Source organism: Odontesthes bonariensis, chromosome 1 (genome assembly GCF_027942865.1).
Source record: "Odontesthes bonariensis isolate fOdoBon6 chromosome 1, fOdoBon6.hap1, whole genome shotgun sequence".
Lineage (NCBI taxonomy): Eukaryota > Metazoa > Chordata > Actinopteri > Atheriniformes > Atherinopsidae > Odontesthes > Odontesthes bonariensis.
In genome coordinates, this window is record NC_134506.1 from 48,105,219 (window position 1) to 48,124,403 (window position 19,185).

At 43.0% G+C, this 19,185-nt stretch overlaps 1 protein-coding gene across 8 annotated transcripts in view; it reads right to left on the reverse strand.

Moving 5' to 3' along the window:
• The window catches only part of vps13c (vacuolar protein sorting 13 homolog C), a 180,271-nt gene that overhangs the window by 117,707 nt on the left and 43,379 nt on the right, over positions 1 to 19,185 (reverse strand). For all 8 annotated transcript variants that reach the window (XM_075468951.1, XM_075468931.1, XM_075468960.1 and 5 more), the window contains 4 exons: positions 19,024 to 19,177; positions 17,129 to 17,208; positions 16,996 to 17,055; positions 16,715 to 16,865 (listed from right to left, as the gene is read on the reverse strand). In XM_075468951.1, the coding sequence (XP_075325066.1) occupies positions 16,715 to 16,865; positions 16,996 to 17,055; positions 17,129 to 17,208; positions 19,024 to 19,177 (445 nt within the window). The remainder of the gene's footprint in view (positions 1 to 16,714; positions 16,866 to 16,995; positions 17,056 to 17,128; positions 17,209 to 19,023; positions 19,178 to 19,185) is intronic.

Sequence of the window (19,185 nt, forward strand, 5' to 3'; positions counted from 1 at the left end):
TCTGACCATCATCTGACCATCTGACCATCATCTGACCATCATCTAACCATCATCTGACCATCATCTAACCATCATCTAACCATCATCTGACCATCTGACCATCATCTAACCATAATCTGACCATCATCTCAACATCTGACCATCATCTAACCATCATCTGACCCTCTGACCATCATCTGACCATCATCTGACCATCATCTGACCATCATCTGACCATCTGACCATCATCTAACCATCATCTGACCATCATCTAACCATCATCTGACCATCTGACCATCATCTAACCATCATCTAACCATCATCTCAACATCTGACCATCATCTAACCATCATCTGACCCTCTGACCATCATCTGACCATCATCTGACCATCATCTGACCATCATCTGACCATCTGACCATCATCTAACCATCATCTGACCATCATCTAACCATCATCTGACCATCTGACCATCATCTAACCATCATCTGACCATCATCTAACCATCATCTGACAATCATATAACCATCTGACCATCATCTAACCATCATCTGACCATCTGACCATCATCTAACCATCATCTGACCATCATCTAACCATCATCTGACCATCATCTAACCATCATCTGACCATCTGACCATCATCTGACCATCATCTGACCATCTGACCATCATCTAACCATCATCTAACCATCATCTGACCATCATCTAACCATCATCTAACCATCATCTGACAATCATCTGACCATCTGACCATCATCTAACCATCATCTGACCATCTGACCATCATCTAACCATCATCTGACCATCATCTAACCATCATCTGACCATCTGACCATCATCTAACCATCATCTGACCATCTGACCATCATCTAACCATCATCTGACCCTCTGACCATCATCTGACCATCATCTGACCATCATCTGACCATCATCTGACCATCTGACCATCATCTAACCATCAACTGACCATCATCTAACCATCATCTGACCATCATCTAACCATCATCTGACCATCTGACCATCATCTGACCATCATCTAACCATCATCTAACCATCATCTAACCATCATCTGACCATCATCTAACCATCATCTGACCATCTGACCATCATCTGACAATCATCTAACCATCATCTGACCATCATCTAACCATCATCTGACCATCTGACCATCATCTGACCATCATCTAACCATCATCTAACCATCATCTGACCATCATCTGACCATCATCTAACCATCATCTAACCATCATCTAACCATCATCTGACCATCATCTAACCATCATCTGACCATCTGACCATCATCTGACAATCATCTAACCATCATCTAACCATCATCTGACCATCTAACCATCATCTAACCATCATCTGACCATCATCTGACCATCATCTAACCATCTGACCATCATCTAACCATCATCTAACCATCATCTGACCATAATCTAACCATCATCTGACCATCTGACCATCATCTGACCATCATCTAACCATCGTCTGACCATCATCTGACCATCATCTGACCATCATCTGACCATCTGACCATCATCTGACCATCATCTGACCATCATCTGACCATCTGACCATCATCTGACCATCATCTGACCATCATCTAACCATCATCTGACCATCATCTAACCATCATCTGACATCATCTGACCATCATCTAACCATCATCTGACCATCATCTAACCATCATCTAACCATCATCTGACCATCATCTGACCATCATCTAACCATCATCTAACCATCATCTAACCATCATCTGACATCATCTGACCATCATCTAACCATCATCTAACCATCATCTAACCATCATCTGACCATCATCTAACCATCTGACCATCATCTGACCATCATCTGACCATCATCTAACCATCATCTGACCATCATCTGACCATCATCTAACCATCATCTGACATCATCTGACCATCATCTAACCATCATCTGACCATCATCTAACCATCATCTAACCATCATCTGACATCATCTGACCATCATCTAACCATCATCTGACCATCATCTAACCATCATCTGACATCATCTGACCATCATCTAACCATCATCTGACCATCATCTAACCATCATCTAACCATCATCTGACCATCATCTGACCATCATCTAACCATCATCTGACCATCATCTGACCATCTAACCATCATCTAACCATCATCTAACCATCATCTGACCATCATCTAACCATCTAACCATCATCTGACCATCATCTAACCATCATCTGACCATCATCTAACCATCATCTGACCATCATCTGACCATCTTCTAACCATCATCTGACCATCATCTGACCATCATCTGACCATCATCTGACCATCATCTGACCATCTAACCATCATCTGACCATCATCTGACCATCATCTGACCATCATCTAACCATCATCTAACCATCTAACCATCATCTGACCATCATCTGACCATCATCTAACCATCATCTGACCATCATCTGACCATCATCTAACCATCATCTGACCATCTGACCATCATCTGACCATCATCTGACCATCATCTGACCATCATCTAACCATCATCTGATCATCTGACCATCATCTGATCATCTGACCATCATCTGACCATCATCTGACCATCATCTAACCATCTGACCATCATCTGACCATCATCTGACCATCATCTAACCATCATCTGACCATCATCTGACCATCATCTAACCATCATCTGACCATCATCTAACCATCATCTGATCATCTGACCATCATCTGACCATCATCTGACCATCTGACCATCATCTAACCATCATCTGACATCATCTGACCATCATCTAACCATCATCTGACCATCATCTAACCATCATCTGACATCATCTGACCATCATCTAACCATCATCTGACCATCATCTAACCATCATCTAACCATCATCTGACCATCATCTGACCATCATCTAACCATCATCTGACCATCATCTGACCATCTAACCATCATCTAACCATCATCTAACCATCATCTGACCATCATCTAACCATCTAACCATCATCTGACCATCATCTAACCATCATCTGACCATCATCTAACCATCATCTGACCATCATCTGACCATCTTCTAACCATCATCTGACCATCATCTGACCATCATCTGACCATCATCTGACCATCATCTGACCATCTAACCATCATCTGACCATCATCTGACCATCATCTGACCATCATCTAACCATCATCTAACCATCTAACCATCATCTGACCATCATCTGACCATCATCTAACCATCATCTGACCATCATCTGACCATCATCTAACCATCATCTGACCATCTGACCATCATCTGACCATCATCTGACCATCATCTGACCATCATCTAACCATCATCTGATCATCTGACCATCATCTGATCATCTGACCATCATCTGACCATCATCTGACCATCATCTAACCATCTGACCATCATCTGACCATCATCTGACCATCATCTAACCATCATCTGACCATCATCTGACCATCATCTAACCATCATCTGACCATCATCTAACCATCATCTGATCATCTGACCATCATCTGACCATCATCTGACCATCTGACCATCATCTAACCATCATCTGACCATCATCTGACCATCATCTAACCATCATCTGACCATCATCTGACCATCATCTGACCATCATCTGACCATCATCTGACCATCATCTGACTATCATCTGACCATCATCTGACCATCATCTGACTATCATCTGACCATCTTCTGACCATCTGACCATCATCTAACCATCATCTGACCATCATCTAACCATCATCTGACCATCATCTGACCATCATCTAACCATCATCTGACCATCATCTGACCATCATCTAACCATCATCTGACCATCATCTGACCATCATCTGACCATCATCTAACCATCTAACCATCATCTAACCATCATCTGACCATCATCTAACCATCAGCTAACCATCATCTGACCATCATCTAACCATCTGACCATCATCTGACCATCATCTGACCATCATCTAACCATCATCTGACCATCATCTGACCATCATCTAACCATCATCTGACATCATCTGACCATCATCTAACCATCATCTGACCATCATCTAACCATCATCTAACCATCATCTGACATCATCTGACCATCATCTAACCATCATCTGACCATCATCTAACCATCATCTGACCATCATCTAACCATCTAACCATCAGCTAACCATCATCTGACCATCATCTAACCATCTGACCATCATCTGACCATCATCTGACCATCATCTAACCATCATCTGACCATCATCTGACCATCATCTAACCATCATCTGACCATCATCTGACCATCATCTAACCATCATCTGACCATCATCTAACCATCATCTAACCATCATCTGACATCATCTGACCATCATCTAACCATCATCTGACCATCATCTAACCATCATCTAACCATCATCTGACATCATCTGACCATCATCTAACCATCATCTGACCATCATCTAACCATCATCTGACCATCATCTAACCATCTAACCATCATCTGACCATCATCTGACCATCATCTGACCATCATCTAACCATCATCTGACCATCATCTGACCATCTTCTAACCATCATCTGACCATCATCTAACCATCATCTGACCATCATCTGACCATCATCTAACCATCATCTGACCATCATCTGACCATCTGACCATCATCTGACCATCATCTGACTATCTTCTAACCATCATCTAACCATCTAACCATCATCTGACCATCATCTGACCATCTGACCATCATCTGACCATCTTCTAACCATCATCTAACCATCTAACCATCATCTGACCATCATCTGACCATCATCTGACCATCATCTAACCATCATCTGACCATCATCTGACCATCATCTGACCATCATCTAACCATCATCTGACCATCATCTGACCATCTGACCATCATCTGACCATCATCTGACCAACTTCTAACCATCATCTAACCATCATCTGACCATCATCTAACCATCATCTGACCATCATCTGACCATCATCTGACCATCATCTGACCATCATCTAACCATCATCTAACCATCATCTGACCATCATCTGACCATCATCTGACCATCATCTAACCATCATCTGACCATCATCTAACCATCTAACCATCATCTGACCATCATCTAACCATCATCTGACCATCATCTGACCATCATCTGACCATCTTCTAACCATCATCTGACCATCATCTAACCATCATCTGACCATCATCTAACCATCATCTGACCATCATCTGACCATCATCTAACCATCATCTGACCATCATCTGACCATCATCTGACCATCATCTGACCATCATCTGACCATCATCTAACCATCATCTGACCATCATCTGACCATCATCTGACCATCATCTGACCATCATCTGACCATCATCTAACCATCATCTGACCATCATCTAACCATCATCTGACCATCATCTGACCATCATCTAACCATCATCTAACCATCATCTAACCATCATCTGACCATCATCTGACCATCATCTAACCATCATCTGACCATCTAACCATCATCTGACCATCATCTGACCATCATCTAACCATCATCTGACCATCATCTGATCATCATCTGACCATCATCTGACCATCATCTAACCATCATCTGACCATCATCTAACCATCATCTAACCATCATCTGACCATCATCTGACCATCTAACCATCATCTGACCATCATCTGACCATCATCTGACCATCTAACCATCATCTGACCATCATCTAACCATCATCTGACCATCATCTGACCATCTAACCATCATCTGACCATCATCTGACCATCATCTGACCATCTGACCATCATCTAACCATCATCTAACCATCATCTGACCATCATCTGACCATCTAACCATCATCTGACCATCATCTAACCATCATCTGACCATCATCTAACCATCATCTGACCATCATCTAACCATCATCTAACCATCATCTAACCATCTAACCATCATCTGACCATCATCTGACCATCATCTAACCATCATCTGACCATCATCTAACCATCATCTGACCATCATCTGACCATCTGACCATCATCTGACCATCATCTGACCATCATCTGACCATCATCTGACCATCTGACCATCATCTAACCATCAACTGACCATCATCTAACCATCATCTGACCATCATCTAACCATCATCTGACCATCTGACCATCATCTGACCATCATCTAACCATCATCTAACCATCATCTAACCATCATCTGACCATCATCTAACCATCATCTGACCATCTGACCATCATCTGACAATCATCTAACCATCATCTGACCATCATCTAACCATCATCTGACCATCTGACCATCATCTGACCATCATCTAACCATCATCTAACCATCATCTGACCATCATCTGACCATCATCTAACCATCATCTAACCATCATCTAACCATCATCTGACCATCATCTAACCATCATCTGACCATCTGACCATCATCTGACAATCATCTAACCATCATCTAACCATCATCTGACCATCTAACCATCATCTAACCATCATCTGACCATCATCTGACCATCATCTAACCATCTGACCATCATCTAACCATCATCTAACCATCATCTGACCATAATCTAACCATCATCTGACCATCTGACCATCATCTGACCATCATCTAACCATCGTCTGACCATCATCTGACCATCATCTGACCATCATCTGACCATCTGACCATCATCTGACCATCATCTGACCATCATCTGACCATCTGACCATCATCTGACCATCATCTGACCATCATCTAACCATCATCTGACCATCATCTAACCATCATCTGACATCATCTGACCATCATCTAACCATCATCTGACCATCATCTAACCATCATCTAACCATCATCTGACCATCATCTGACCATCATCTAACCATCATCTAACCATCATCTAACCATCATCTGACATCATCTGACCATCATCTAACCATCATCTAACCATCATCTAACCATCATCTGACCATCATCTAACCATCTGACCATCATCTGACCATCATCTGACCATCATCTAACCATCATCTGACCATCATCTGACCATCATCTAACCATCATCTGACATCATCTGACCATCATCTAACCATCATCTGACCATCATCTAACCATCATCTAACCATCATCTGACATCATCTGACCATCATCTAACCATCATCTGACCATCATCTAACCATCATCTGACATCATCTGACCATCATCTAACCATCATCTGACCATCATCTAACCATCATCTAACCATCATCTGACCATCATCTGACCATCATCTAACCATCATCTGACCATCATCTGACCATCTAACCATCATCTAACCATCATCTAACCATCATCTGACCATCATCTAACCATCTAACCATCATCTGACCATCATCTAACCATCATCTGACCATCATCTAACCATCATCTGACCATCATCTGACCATCTTCTAACCATCATCTGACCATCATCTGACCATCATCTGACCATCATCTGACCATCATCTGACCATCTAACCATCATCTGACCATCATCTGACCATCATCTGACCATCATCTAACCATCATCTAACCATCTAACCATCATCTGACCATCATCTGACCATCATCTAACCATCATCTGACCATCATCTGACCATCATCTAACCATCATCTGACCATCTGACCATCATCTGACCATCATCTGACCATCATCTGACCATCATCTAACCATCATCTGATCATCTGACCATCATCTGATCATCTGACCATCATCTGACCATCATCTGACCATCATCTAACCATCTGACCATCATCTGACCATCATCTGACCATCATCTAACCATCATCTGACCATCATCTGACCATCATCTAACCATCATCTGACCATCATCTAACCATCATCTGATCATCTGACCATCATCTGACCATCATCTGACCATCTGACCATCATCTAACCATCATCTGACATCATCTGACCATCATCTAACCATCATCTGACCATCATCTAACCATCATCTGACATCATCTGACCATCATCTAACCATCATCTGACCATCATCTAACCATCATCTAACCATCATCTGACCATCATCTGACCATCATCTAACCATCATCTGACCATCATCTGACCATCTAACCATCATCTAACCATCATCTAACCATCATCTGACCATCATCTAACCATCTAACCATCATCTGACCATCATCTAACCATCATCTGACCATCATCTAACCATCATCTGACCATCATCTGACCATCTTCTAACCATCATCTGACCATCATCTGACCATCATCTGACCATCATCTGACCATCATCTGACCATCTAACCATCATCTGACCATCATCTGACCATCATCTGACCATCATCTAACCATCATCTAACCATCTAACCATCATCTGACCATCATCTGACCATCATCTAACCATCATCTGACCATCATCTGACCATCATCTAACCATCATCTGACCATCTGACCATCATCTGACCATCATCTGACCATCATCTGACCATCATCTAACCATCATCTGATCATCTGACCATCATCTGATCATCTGACCATCATCTGACCATCATCTGACCATCATCTAACCATCTGACCATCATCTGACCATCATCTGACCATCATCTAACCATCATCTGACCATCATCTGACCATCATCTAACCATCATCTGACCATCATCTAACCATCATCTGATCATCTGACCATCATCTGACCATCATCTGACCATCTGACCATCATCTAACCATCATCTGACCATCATCTGACCATCATCTAACCATCATCTGACCATCATCTGACCATCATCTGACCATCATCTGACCATCATCTGACCATCATCTGACTATCATCTGACCATCATCTGACCATCATCTGACTATCATCTGACCATCTTCTGACCATCTGACCATCATCTAACCATCATCTGACCATCATCTAACCATCATCTGACCATCATCTGACCATCATCTAACCATCATCTGACCATCATCTGACCATCATCTAACCATCATCTGACCATCATCTGACCATCATCTGACCATCATCTAACCATCTAACCATCATCTAACCATCATCTGACCATCATCTAACCATCAGCTAACCATCATCTGACCATCATCTAACCATCTGACCATCATCTGACCATCATCTGACCATCATCTAACCATCATCTGACCATCATCTGACCATCATCTAACCATCATCTGACATCATCTGACCATCATCTAACCATCATCTGACCATCATCTAACCATCATCTAACCATCATCTGACATCATCTGACCATCATCTAACCATCATCTGACCATCATCTAACCATCATCTGACCATCATCTAACCATCTAACCATCAGCTAACCATCATCTGACCATCATCTAACCATCTGACCATCATCTGACCATCATCTGACCATCATCTAACCATCATCTGACCATCATCTGACCATCATCTAACCATCATCTGACCATCATCTGACCATCATCTAACCATCATCTGACCATCATCTAACCATCATCTAACCATCATCTGACATCATCTGACCATCATCTAACCATCATCTGACCATCATCTAACCATCATCTAACCATCATCTGACATCATCTGACCATCATCTAACCATCATCTGACCATCATCTAACCATCATCTGACCATCATCTAACCATCTAACCATCATCTGACCATCATCTGACCATCATCTGACCATCATCTAACCATCATCTGACCATCATCTGACCATCTTCTAACCATCATCTGACCATCATCTAACCATCATCTGACCATCATCTGACCATCATCTAACCATCATCTGACCATCATCTGACCATCTGACCATCATCTGACCATCATCTGACTATCTTCTAACCATCATCTAACCATCTAACCATCATCTGACCATCATCTGACCATCTGACCATCATCTGACCATCTTCTAACCATCATCTAACCATCTAACCATCATCTGACCATCATCTGACCATCATCTGACCATCATCTAACCATCATCTGACCATCATCTGACCATCATCTGACCATCATCTAACCATCATCTGACCATCATCTGACCATCTGACCATCATCTGACCATCATCTGACCAACTTCTAACCATCATCTAACCATCATCTGACCATCATCTAACCATCATCTGACCATCATCTGACCATCATCTGACCATCATCTGACCATCATCTAACCATCATCTAACCATCATCTGACCATCATCTGACCATCATCTGACCATCATCTAACCATCATCTGACCATCATCTAACCATCTAACCATCATCTGACCATCATCTAACCATCATCTGACCATCATCTGACCATCATCTGACCATCTTCTAACCATCATCTGACCATCATCTAACCATCATCTGACCATCATCTAACCATCATCTGACCATCATCTGACCATCATCTAACCATCATCTGACCATCATCTGACCATCATCTGACCATCATCTGACCATCATCTGACCATCTGACCATCATCTGACCATCATCTGACCATCATCTAACCATCATCTGACCATCATCTGACCATCATCTAACCATCATCTAACCATCATCTGACCATCATCTAACCATCATCTGACCATCATCTGACCATCATCTAACCATCATCTAACCATCATCTAACCATCATCTGACCATCATCTGACCATCATCTAACCATCATCTGACCATCTAACCATCATCTGACCATCATCTGACCATCATCTAACCATCATCTGACCATCATCTGATCATCATCTGACCATCATCTGACCATCATCTAACCATCATCTGACCATCATCTAACCATCATCTAACCATCATCTGACCATCATCTGACCATCTAACCATCATCTGACCATCATCTGACCATCATCTGACCATCTAACCATCATCTGACCATCATCTAACCATCATCTGACCATCATCTGACCATCTAACCATCATCTGACCATCATCTGACCATCATCTGACCATCTGACCATCATCTAACCATCATCTAACCATCATCTGACCATCATCTGACCATCTAACCATCATCTGACCATCATCTAACCATCATCTGACCATCATCTAACCATCATCTGACCATCATCTAACCATCATCTAACCATCATCTAACCATCTAACCATCATCTGACCATCATCTGACCATCATCTAACCATCATCTGACCATCATCTAACCATCATCTGACCATCATCTGACCATCTGACCATCATCTAACCATCATCTGACCATCATCTGACCATCATCTGACCATCATCTAACCATCATCTAACCATCATCTGACCATCATCTGACATCATCTGACCATCATCTGACCATCATCTAACCATCATCTGACCATCATCTGACCATCATCTGACCATCATCTAACCATCATTTAACCATCTAACCATCATCTGACCATCATCTGACCATCATCTGACCATCATCTAACCATCTAACCATCATCTGACCATCATCTAACCATCTAACCATCATCTGACCATCATCTGACCATCATCTGACCATCATCTGACCATCATCTAACCATCATCTGACCATCATCTAACCATCTAACCATCATCTAACCATCATCTGACCATCATCTGACCATCATCTGACCATCATCTGACCATCATCTAACCATCTAACCATCATCTGACCATCTAACCATCATCTAACCATCATCTGACCATCATCTAACCATCATCTAACCATCATCTGACCATCATCTGACCATCATCTAACCATCATCTGACCATCATCTGACCATCTGACCATCATCTAACCATCATCTGACCATCTAACCATCATCTGACCATCATCTGACCATCATCTGACCATCATACCATCATCTAACCATCATCTGACCATCATCTGACCATCATCTGACCATCTGACCATCATCTAACCATCATCTGACCATCTAACCATCATCTAACCATCATCTGACCATCATCTGACCATCATCTAACCATCATCTGACCATCATCTGACCATCTGACCATCATCTAACCATCTAACCATCATCTGACCATCATCTGACCATCATCTGACCATCATCTAACCATCTGACCATCATCTGACCATCATCTGACCATCATCTAACCATCATCTGACCATCATCTAACCATCTGACCATCATCTGACCATCATCTGACCATCATCTAACCATCATCTAACCATCATCTGACCATCATCTAACCATCTAACCATCATCTAACCATCATCTGACCATCATCTGACCATCATCTAACCATCTAACCATCATCTGACCATCTAACCATCATCTAACCATCATCTGACCATCATCTGACCATCATCTAACCATCATCTGACCATCATCTGACCATCATCTAACCATCATCTGACCATCATCTGACCATCATCTAACCATCATCTGACCATCTGACCATCATCTGACCATCATCTGACCATCATACCATCATCTAACCATCATCTAACCATCATCTAACCATCATCTGACCATCATCTAACCATCATCTGACCATCATCTGACCATCATCTGACCATCATACCATCATCTAACCATCATCTAACCATCATCTGACCACCATCTGACCATCATCTGACCATCATCTGACCATCATACCATCATCTGACCATCTAACCATCATCTGACCATCATCTGACCATCATCTAACCATCTACCCATCATCTAACCATCATCTGACCATCATCTGACCATCATCTGACCATCATCTAACCATCTAACCATCATCTAACCATCATCTGACCATCATCTGACCATCTAACCATCATCTGACCATCATCTGACCATCATCTAACCATCATCTGACCATCATCTGACCATCATCTGACCATCTTCTAACCATCATCTGACCATCATCTAACCATCATCTGACCATCATCTAACCATCATCTGACCATCATCTGACCATCATCTAACCATCATCTAACCATCATCTGACCATCATCTAACCATCATCTGACCATCATCTGACCATCATCTGACCATCATCTAACCATCATCTAACCATCATCTGACCATCATCTAACCATCATCTGACCATCATCTAACCATCATCTGACCATCATCTGACCATCTGACCATCATCTAACCATCATCTGACCATCATCTGACCATCATCTGACCATCATCTAACCATCATCTAACCATCATCTAACCATCATCTGACCATCATCTGACCATCATCTGACCATCATCTAACCATCATCTGACCATCATCTGACCATCATCTGACCATCATCTAACCATCATCTAACCATCTAACCATCATCTGACCATCATCTGACCATCATCTGACCATCATCTAACCATCTAACCATCATCTGACCATCATCTAACCATCTAACCATCATCTGACCATCATCTGACCATCATCTGACCATCATCTGACCATCATCTAACCATCATCTGACCATCATCTAACCATCTAACCATCATCTAACCATCATCTGACCATCATCTGACCATCATCTGACCATCATCTGACCATCATCTAACCATCTAACCATCATCTGACCATCTAACCATCATCTAACCATCATCTGACCATCATCTGACCATCATCTAACCATCATCTAACCATCATCTGACCATCATCTGACCATCATCTAACCATCATCTGACCATCATCTGACCATCTGACCATCATCTAACCATCATCTGACCATCTAACCATCATCTGACCATCATCTGACCATCATCTGACCATCATACCATCATCTAACCATCATCTGACCATCATCTGACCATCATCTAACCATCATCTGACCATCATCTGACCATCTGACCATCTGACCATCATCTAACCATCATCTGACCATCTAACCATCATCTAACCATCATCTGACCATCATCTGACCATCATCTAACCATCATCTGACCATCTGACCATCATCTAACCATCTAACCATCATCTGACCATCATCTGACCATCATCTGACCATCATCTGACCATCATCTAACCATCATCTAACCATCTAACCATCATCTGACCATCATCTGACCATCATCTAACCATCATCTGACCATCATCTAACCATCTGACCATCATCTGACCATCATCTGACCATCATCTAACCATCATCTAACCATCATCTGACCATCTAACCATCATCTAACCATCATCTGACCATCATCTGACCATCATCTGACCATCATCTAACCATCTAACCATCATCTGACCATCTAACCATCATCTAACCATCATCTGACCATCATCTGACCATCATCTGACCATCATCTAACCATCATCTGACCATCATCTGACCATCATCTGACCATCATCTAACCATCATCTGACCATCATCTAACCATCATCTGACCATCTAACCATCATCTGACCATCATCTGACCATCATCTGACCATCATACCATCATCTAACCATCATCTAACCATCATCTGACCATCATCTGACCATCATCTAACCATCATCTGACCATCATCTGACCATCATCTGACCATCATACCATCATCTAACCATCATCTAACCATCATCTGACCACCATCTGACCATCATCTGACCATCATCTGACCATCATACCATCATCTGACCATCTAACCATCATCTGACCATCATCTGACCATCATCTGACCATCATCTAACCATCTACCCATCATCTAACCATCATCTGACCATCATCTGACCATCATCTGACCATCATCTAACCATCTAACCATCATCTAACCATCATCTGACCATCATCTGACCATCATCTAACCATCTAACCATCATCTAACCATCATCTGACCATCATCTAACCATCATCTGACCATCATCTGACCATCATCTGACCATCTAACCATCATCTAACCATCATCTAACCATCATCTGACCATCATCTGACCATCTGACCATCATCTGACCATCATCTGACCATCATCTGACCATCATCTAACCATCTAACCATCATCTGACCATCTAACCATCATCTGACCATCATCTGACCATCATCTAACCATCATCTGACCATCATCTGACCATCTAACCATCATCTAACCATCATCTAACCATCATCTGACCATCATCTGACCATCTGACCATCATCTGACCATCATCTGACCATCATCTGACCATCATCTAACCATCTAACCATCATCTGACCATCTAACCATCATCTGACCATCATCTGACCATCATCTAACCATCATCTGACCATCATCTAACCATCTAACCATCATCTGACCATCATCTGACCATCATCTGACCATCATCTAACCATCATCTGACCATCATCTAACCATCATCTGACCATCTAACCATCATCTAACCATCATCTGACCATCATCTGACCATCATCTGACCATCATCTAACCATCATCTGACCATCATCTAACCATCTAACCATCATCTGACCATCATCTGACCATCATCTAACCATCTAACCATCATCTAACCATCATCTGACCATCATCTGACCATCATCTGACCATCTTCTAACCATCATCTGACCATCATCTGACCATCATCTAACCATCATCTGACCATCATCTAACCATCTAACCATCATCTGACCATCATCTGACCATCATCTAACCATCTAACCATCATCTAACCATCATCTGACCATCATCTGACCATCATCTGACCATCTTCTAACCATCATCTGACCATCATCTGACCATCATCTAACCATCATCTGACCATCATCTAACCATCTAACCATCATCTGACCATCATCTGACCATCATCTAACCATCTAACCATCATCTAACCATCATCTGACCATCATCTAACCATCTAACCATCATCTGACCATCATCTGACCATCATCTAACCATCATCTAACCATCATCTGACCATCTAACCATCATCTGACCATCATCTGACCATCATCTAACCATCATCTAACCATCATCTGACCATCATCTGACCATCATACCATCATCTAACCATCATCTAACCATCATCTGACCACCATCTGACCATCATCTGACCATCATCTGACCATCATCTGACCATCATACCATCATCTGACCATCTAACCATCATCTGACCATCATCTGACCATCATCTAACCATCTACCCATCATCTAACCATCATCTGACCATCATCTAACCATCATCTGACCATCATCTGACCATCATCTGACCATCTAACCATCATCTAACCATCATCTGACCATCATCTGACCATCATCTGACCATCATCTAACCATCTAACCATCATCTAACCATCATCTGACCATCATCTAACCATCATCTGACCATCATCTGACCATCATCTAACCATCATCTGACCATCATCTGACCATCTAACCATCATCTGACCATCATCTGACCATCATCTGACCATCATCTAACCATCTAACCATCATCTGACCATCTAACCATCATCTGACCATCATCTGACCATCATCTAACCATCATCTGACCATCATCTAACCATCATCTGACCATCTAACCATCATCTGACCATCTAACCATCATCTAACCATCATCTGACCATCATCTAACCATCATCTGACCATCTAACCATCATCTAACCATCTAACCATCATCTGACCATCATCTAACCATCATCTAACCATCATCTAACCATCATCTGACCATCATCTAACCATCATCTGACCATCATCTGACCGTCATCTAACCGTCATCTGACCATCATCTGACCATCATCTGACCATCATCTGACCATCATCTAACCATCATCTGACCATCATCTGACCATCATCTAACCATCATCTGACCATCATCTGACCATCTGACCATCATCTGACCATCATCTGACCATCATCTGACCATCACCTGAACATCACCTGAACATCACCTGAACATCACCTGAACATCATCTGAACATCTCAGCAGGGACTCACCTTTCTGGCCATGTCCCGCCTTCTCCACCCACTTTTTGGTGTTTCGGTCCTGGGAGACAGCAAGCTTTTGTGGGATGGCACCGTTGAGGTAGCTGATGGTGGACAGCAGAGCTTTGGTGTGAAGGAGGAAGTTCAGAGAGGAGAACTCCACCTGAAACAACAGGCGGGTTAGGGTTAGTGAGCAGAACATTATCTGAACAGAACATTTTCTTCTTCTGCCAATAACAAAAACCCTTCAGAGTTGTAACTAATAATAGTTTGTAGAGCTAACATCCACCCACCTTTAGAGTCTGCTCGGTACTGTTGAACAGGGTGTGGAAGCTGGGCCCGGCCGGGTCCGCCTGCAGAACCACAGAACCACCGAATCAGAATCCGTTCATGTGTGTGAAGCACGAGGCGTTAATGCGACCTCACCTTGATGAACTCCACCTTCAGCAGATCGGAGCCCTGTTGCTCTGACGAGCCGATCAGGTGAAGAGGGCGAGTCCTGCCACCTAAAAACAGAGTCGGAACCAGAACCGATCAGCAAGGAGAAGCCCAGGAGGCTTTAAGGGTCTGGGATCTAAAATCTGTTTAAGAAGAACCACACATTCTACACCGAAGGTCCTCCACACAGAAGAAGAACCACACATTCTACACCAAAGGTCCTCCACGTAGAAGAAGAACCACACATTCAACACCAAAGGTCCTCCACGCAGATTAAGAACCACACATTCTACACCAAAGGTCCTCCACACAGAAGAAGAACCACACATTCTACACCAAAGGTCCTCCACGCAGATGAAGAACCACACATTCTACACCAAAGGTCCTCCACGCAGATGAAGAACCACACATTCTACACCAAAGGTCCTCCACGTAGAAGAAGAACCACACATTCTACACCAAAGGTCCTCCACGCAGAAGAAGAACCACACATTCTACACCAAAGGTCCTCCACGCAGAAGAAGAACCACACATTCTACACCAAAGGTCCTCCACACAGATTAAGAACCACACATTCTACACCAAAGGTCCTCCACACAGATGAAGAACCACACATTCTACACCAAAGGTCCTCCACGTAGAAGAAGAACCACACATTCTACACCAAAGGTCCTCCACGCAGAAGAAGAACCACACATTCTACACCAAAGGTCCTCCACGCAGATGAAGAACCACACATTCTACACCAAAGGTCCTCCACGAAGAAGAACCACACATTCTACACCAAAGGTCCTCCACGCAGATGAAGAACCACACATTCTACACCAAAGGTCCTCCACATGGAAGAAGAACCACACATTCTACACCAAAGGTCCTCCACGAAGAAGAACCACACATTCTACACCAAAGGTCCTCCACGCAGATGAAGAACCACACATTCTACACCAAAGGTCCTCCACGCAGATGAAGAACCATACATTCTACACCAAAGGTCCTCCACGAAGAAGAACCACACATTCTACACCAAAGGTCCTCCACGCAGATGAAGAACCATACATTCTACACCAAAGGTCCTCCACGTAGAAGAAGAACCACACATTCTACACCAAAGGTCCTCCACACAGAAGAAGAACCACACATTCTACACCAAAGGTCCTCCACGCAGAAGAAGAACCACACATTCTACACCAAAGGCCCTCCACACAGAAGAAGAACCACACATTGTACACCAAAGGTCCTCCATGTAGAAGAAGAACCACACATTCTACACCAAAGGTCCTCCACACAGAAGAAGAACCACACATTCTACACCAAAGGTCCTCCACACAGAAGAAGAACCACACATTCTACACCAAAGGTCCTCCATGTAGAAGAAGAACCACACATTCTACACCAAAGGTCCTCCACACAGAAGAAGAACCACACATTCTACACCAAAGGTCCTCCACACAGAAGAAGAACCACACATTCTACACCAAAGGTCCTCCACGTAGAAGAAGAACCACACATTGTACACCAAAGGTCCTCCACGCAGATTAAGAACCACACATTCTACACCAAAGGTCCTCCACACAGAAGAAGAACCACACATTCTACACCAAAGGTCCTCCATGTAGAAGAAGAACCACACATTCTACACCAAAGGTCCTCCACGTAGAAGAAGAACCACACATTCTACACCAAAGGTCCTCCACGTAGAAGAAGAACCACACATTCTACACCAAAGGTCCTCCACGCAGAAGAAGAACCACACATTCTACACCAAAGGTCCTCCACGCAGAAGAAGAACCACACATTCTACACCAAAGGTCCTCCACATGGAAGAAGAACCACACATTCTACACCAAAGGTCCTCCACGGATCAGATTCAGACGTTCTCTCACCTGGACCGTCGCAGTAGTCCAGAGCGACTCGCCGCAGGTATGAGGTCACACTCAGGTCGAACCTGCGCACCTGTCCTTCAGCTCCCAGCTGACTGACGCTGAGGACCAGGACGGCTTTCTCCTGGTCCGCCTGCCGGGTCAGCTCCAGCAGCACCTGAACAC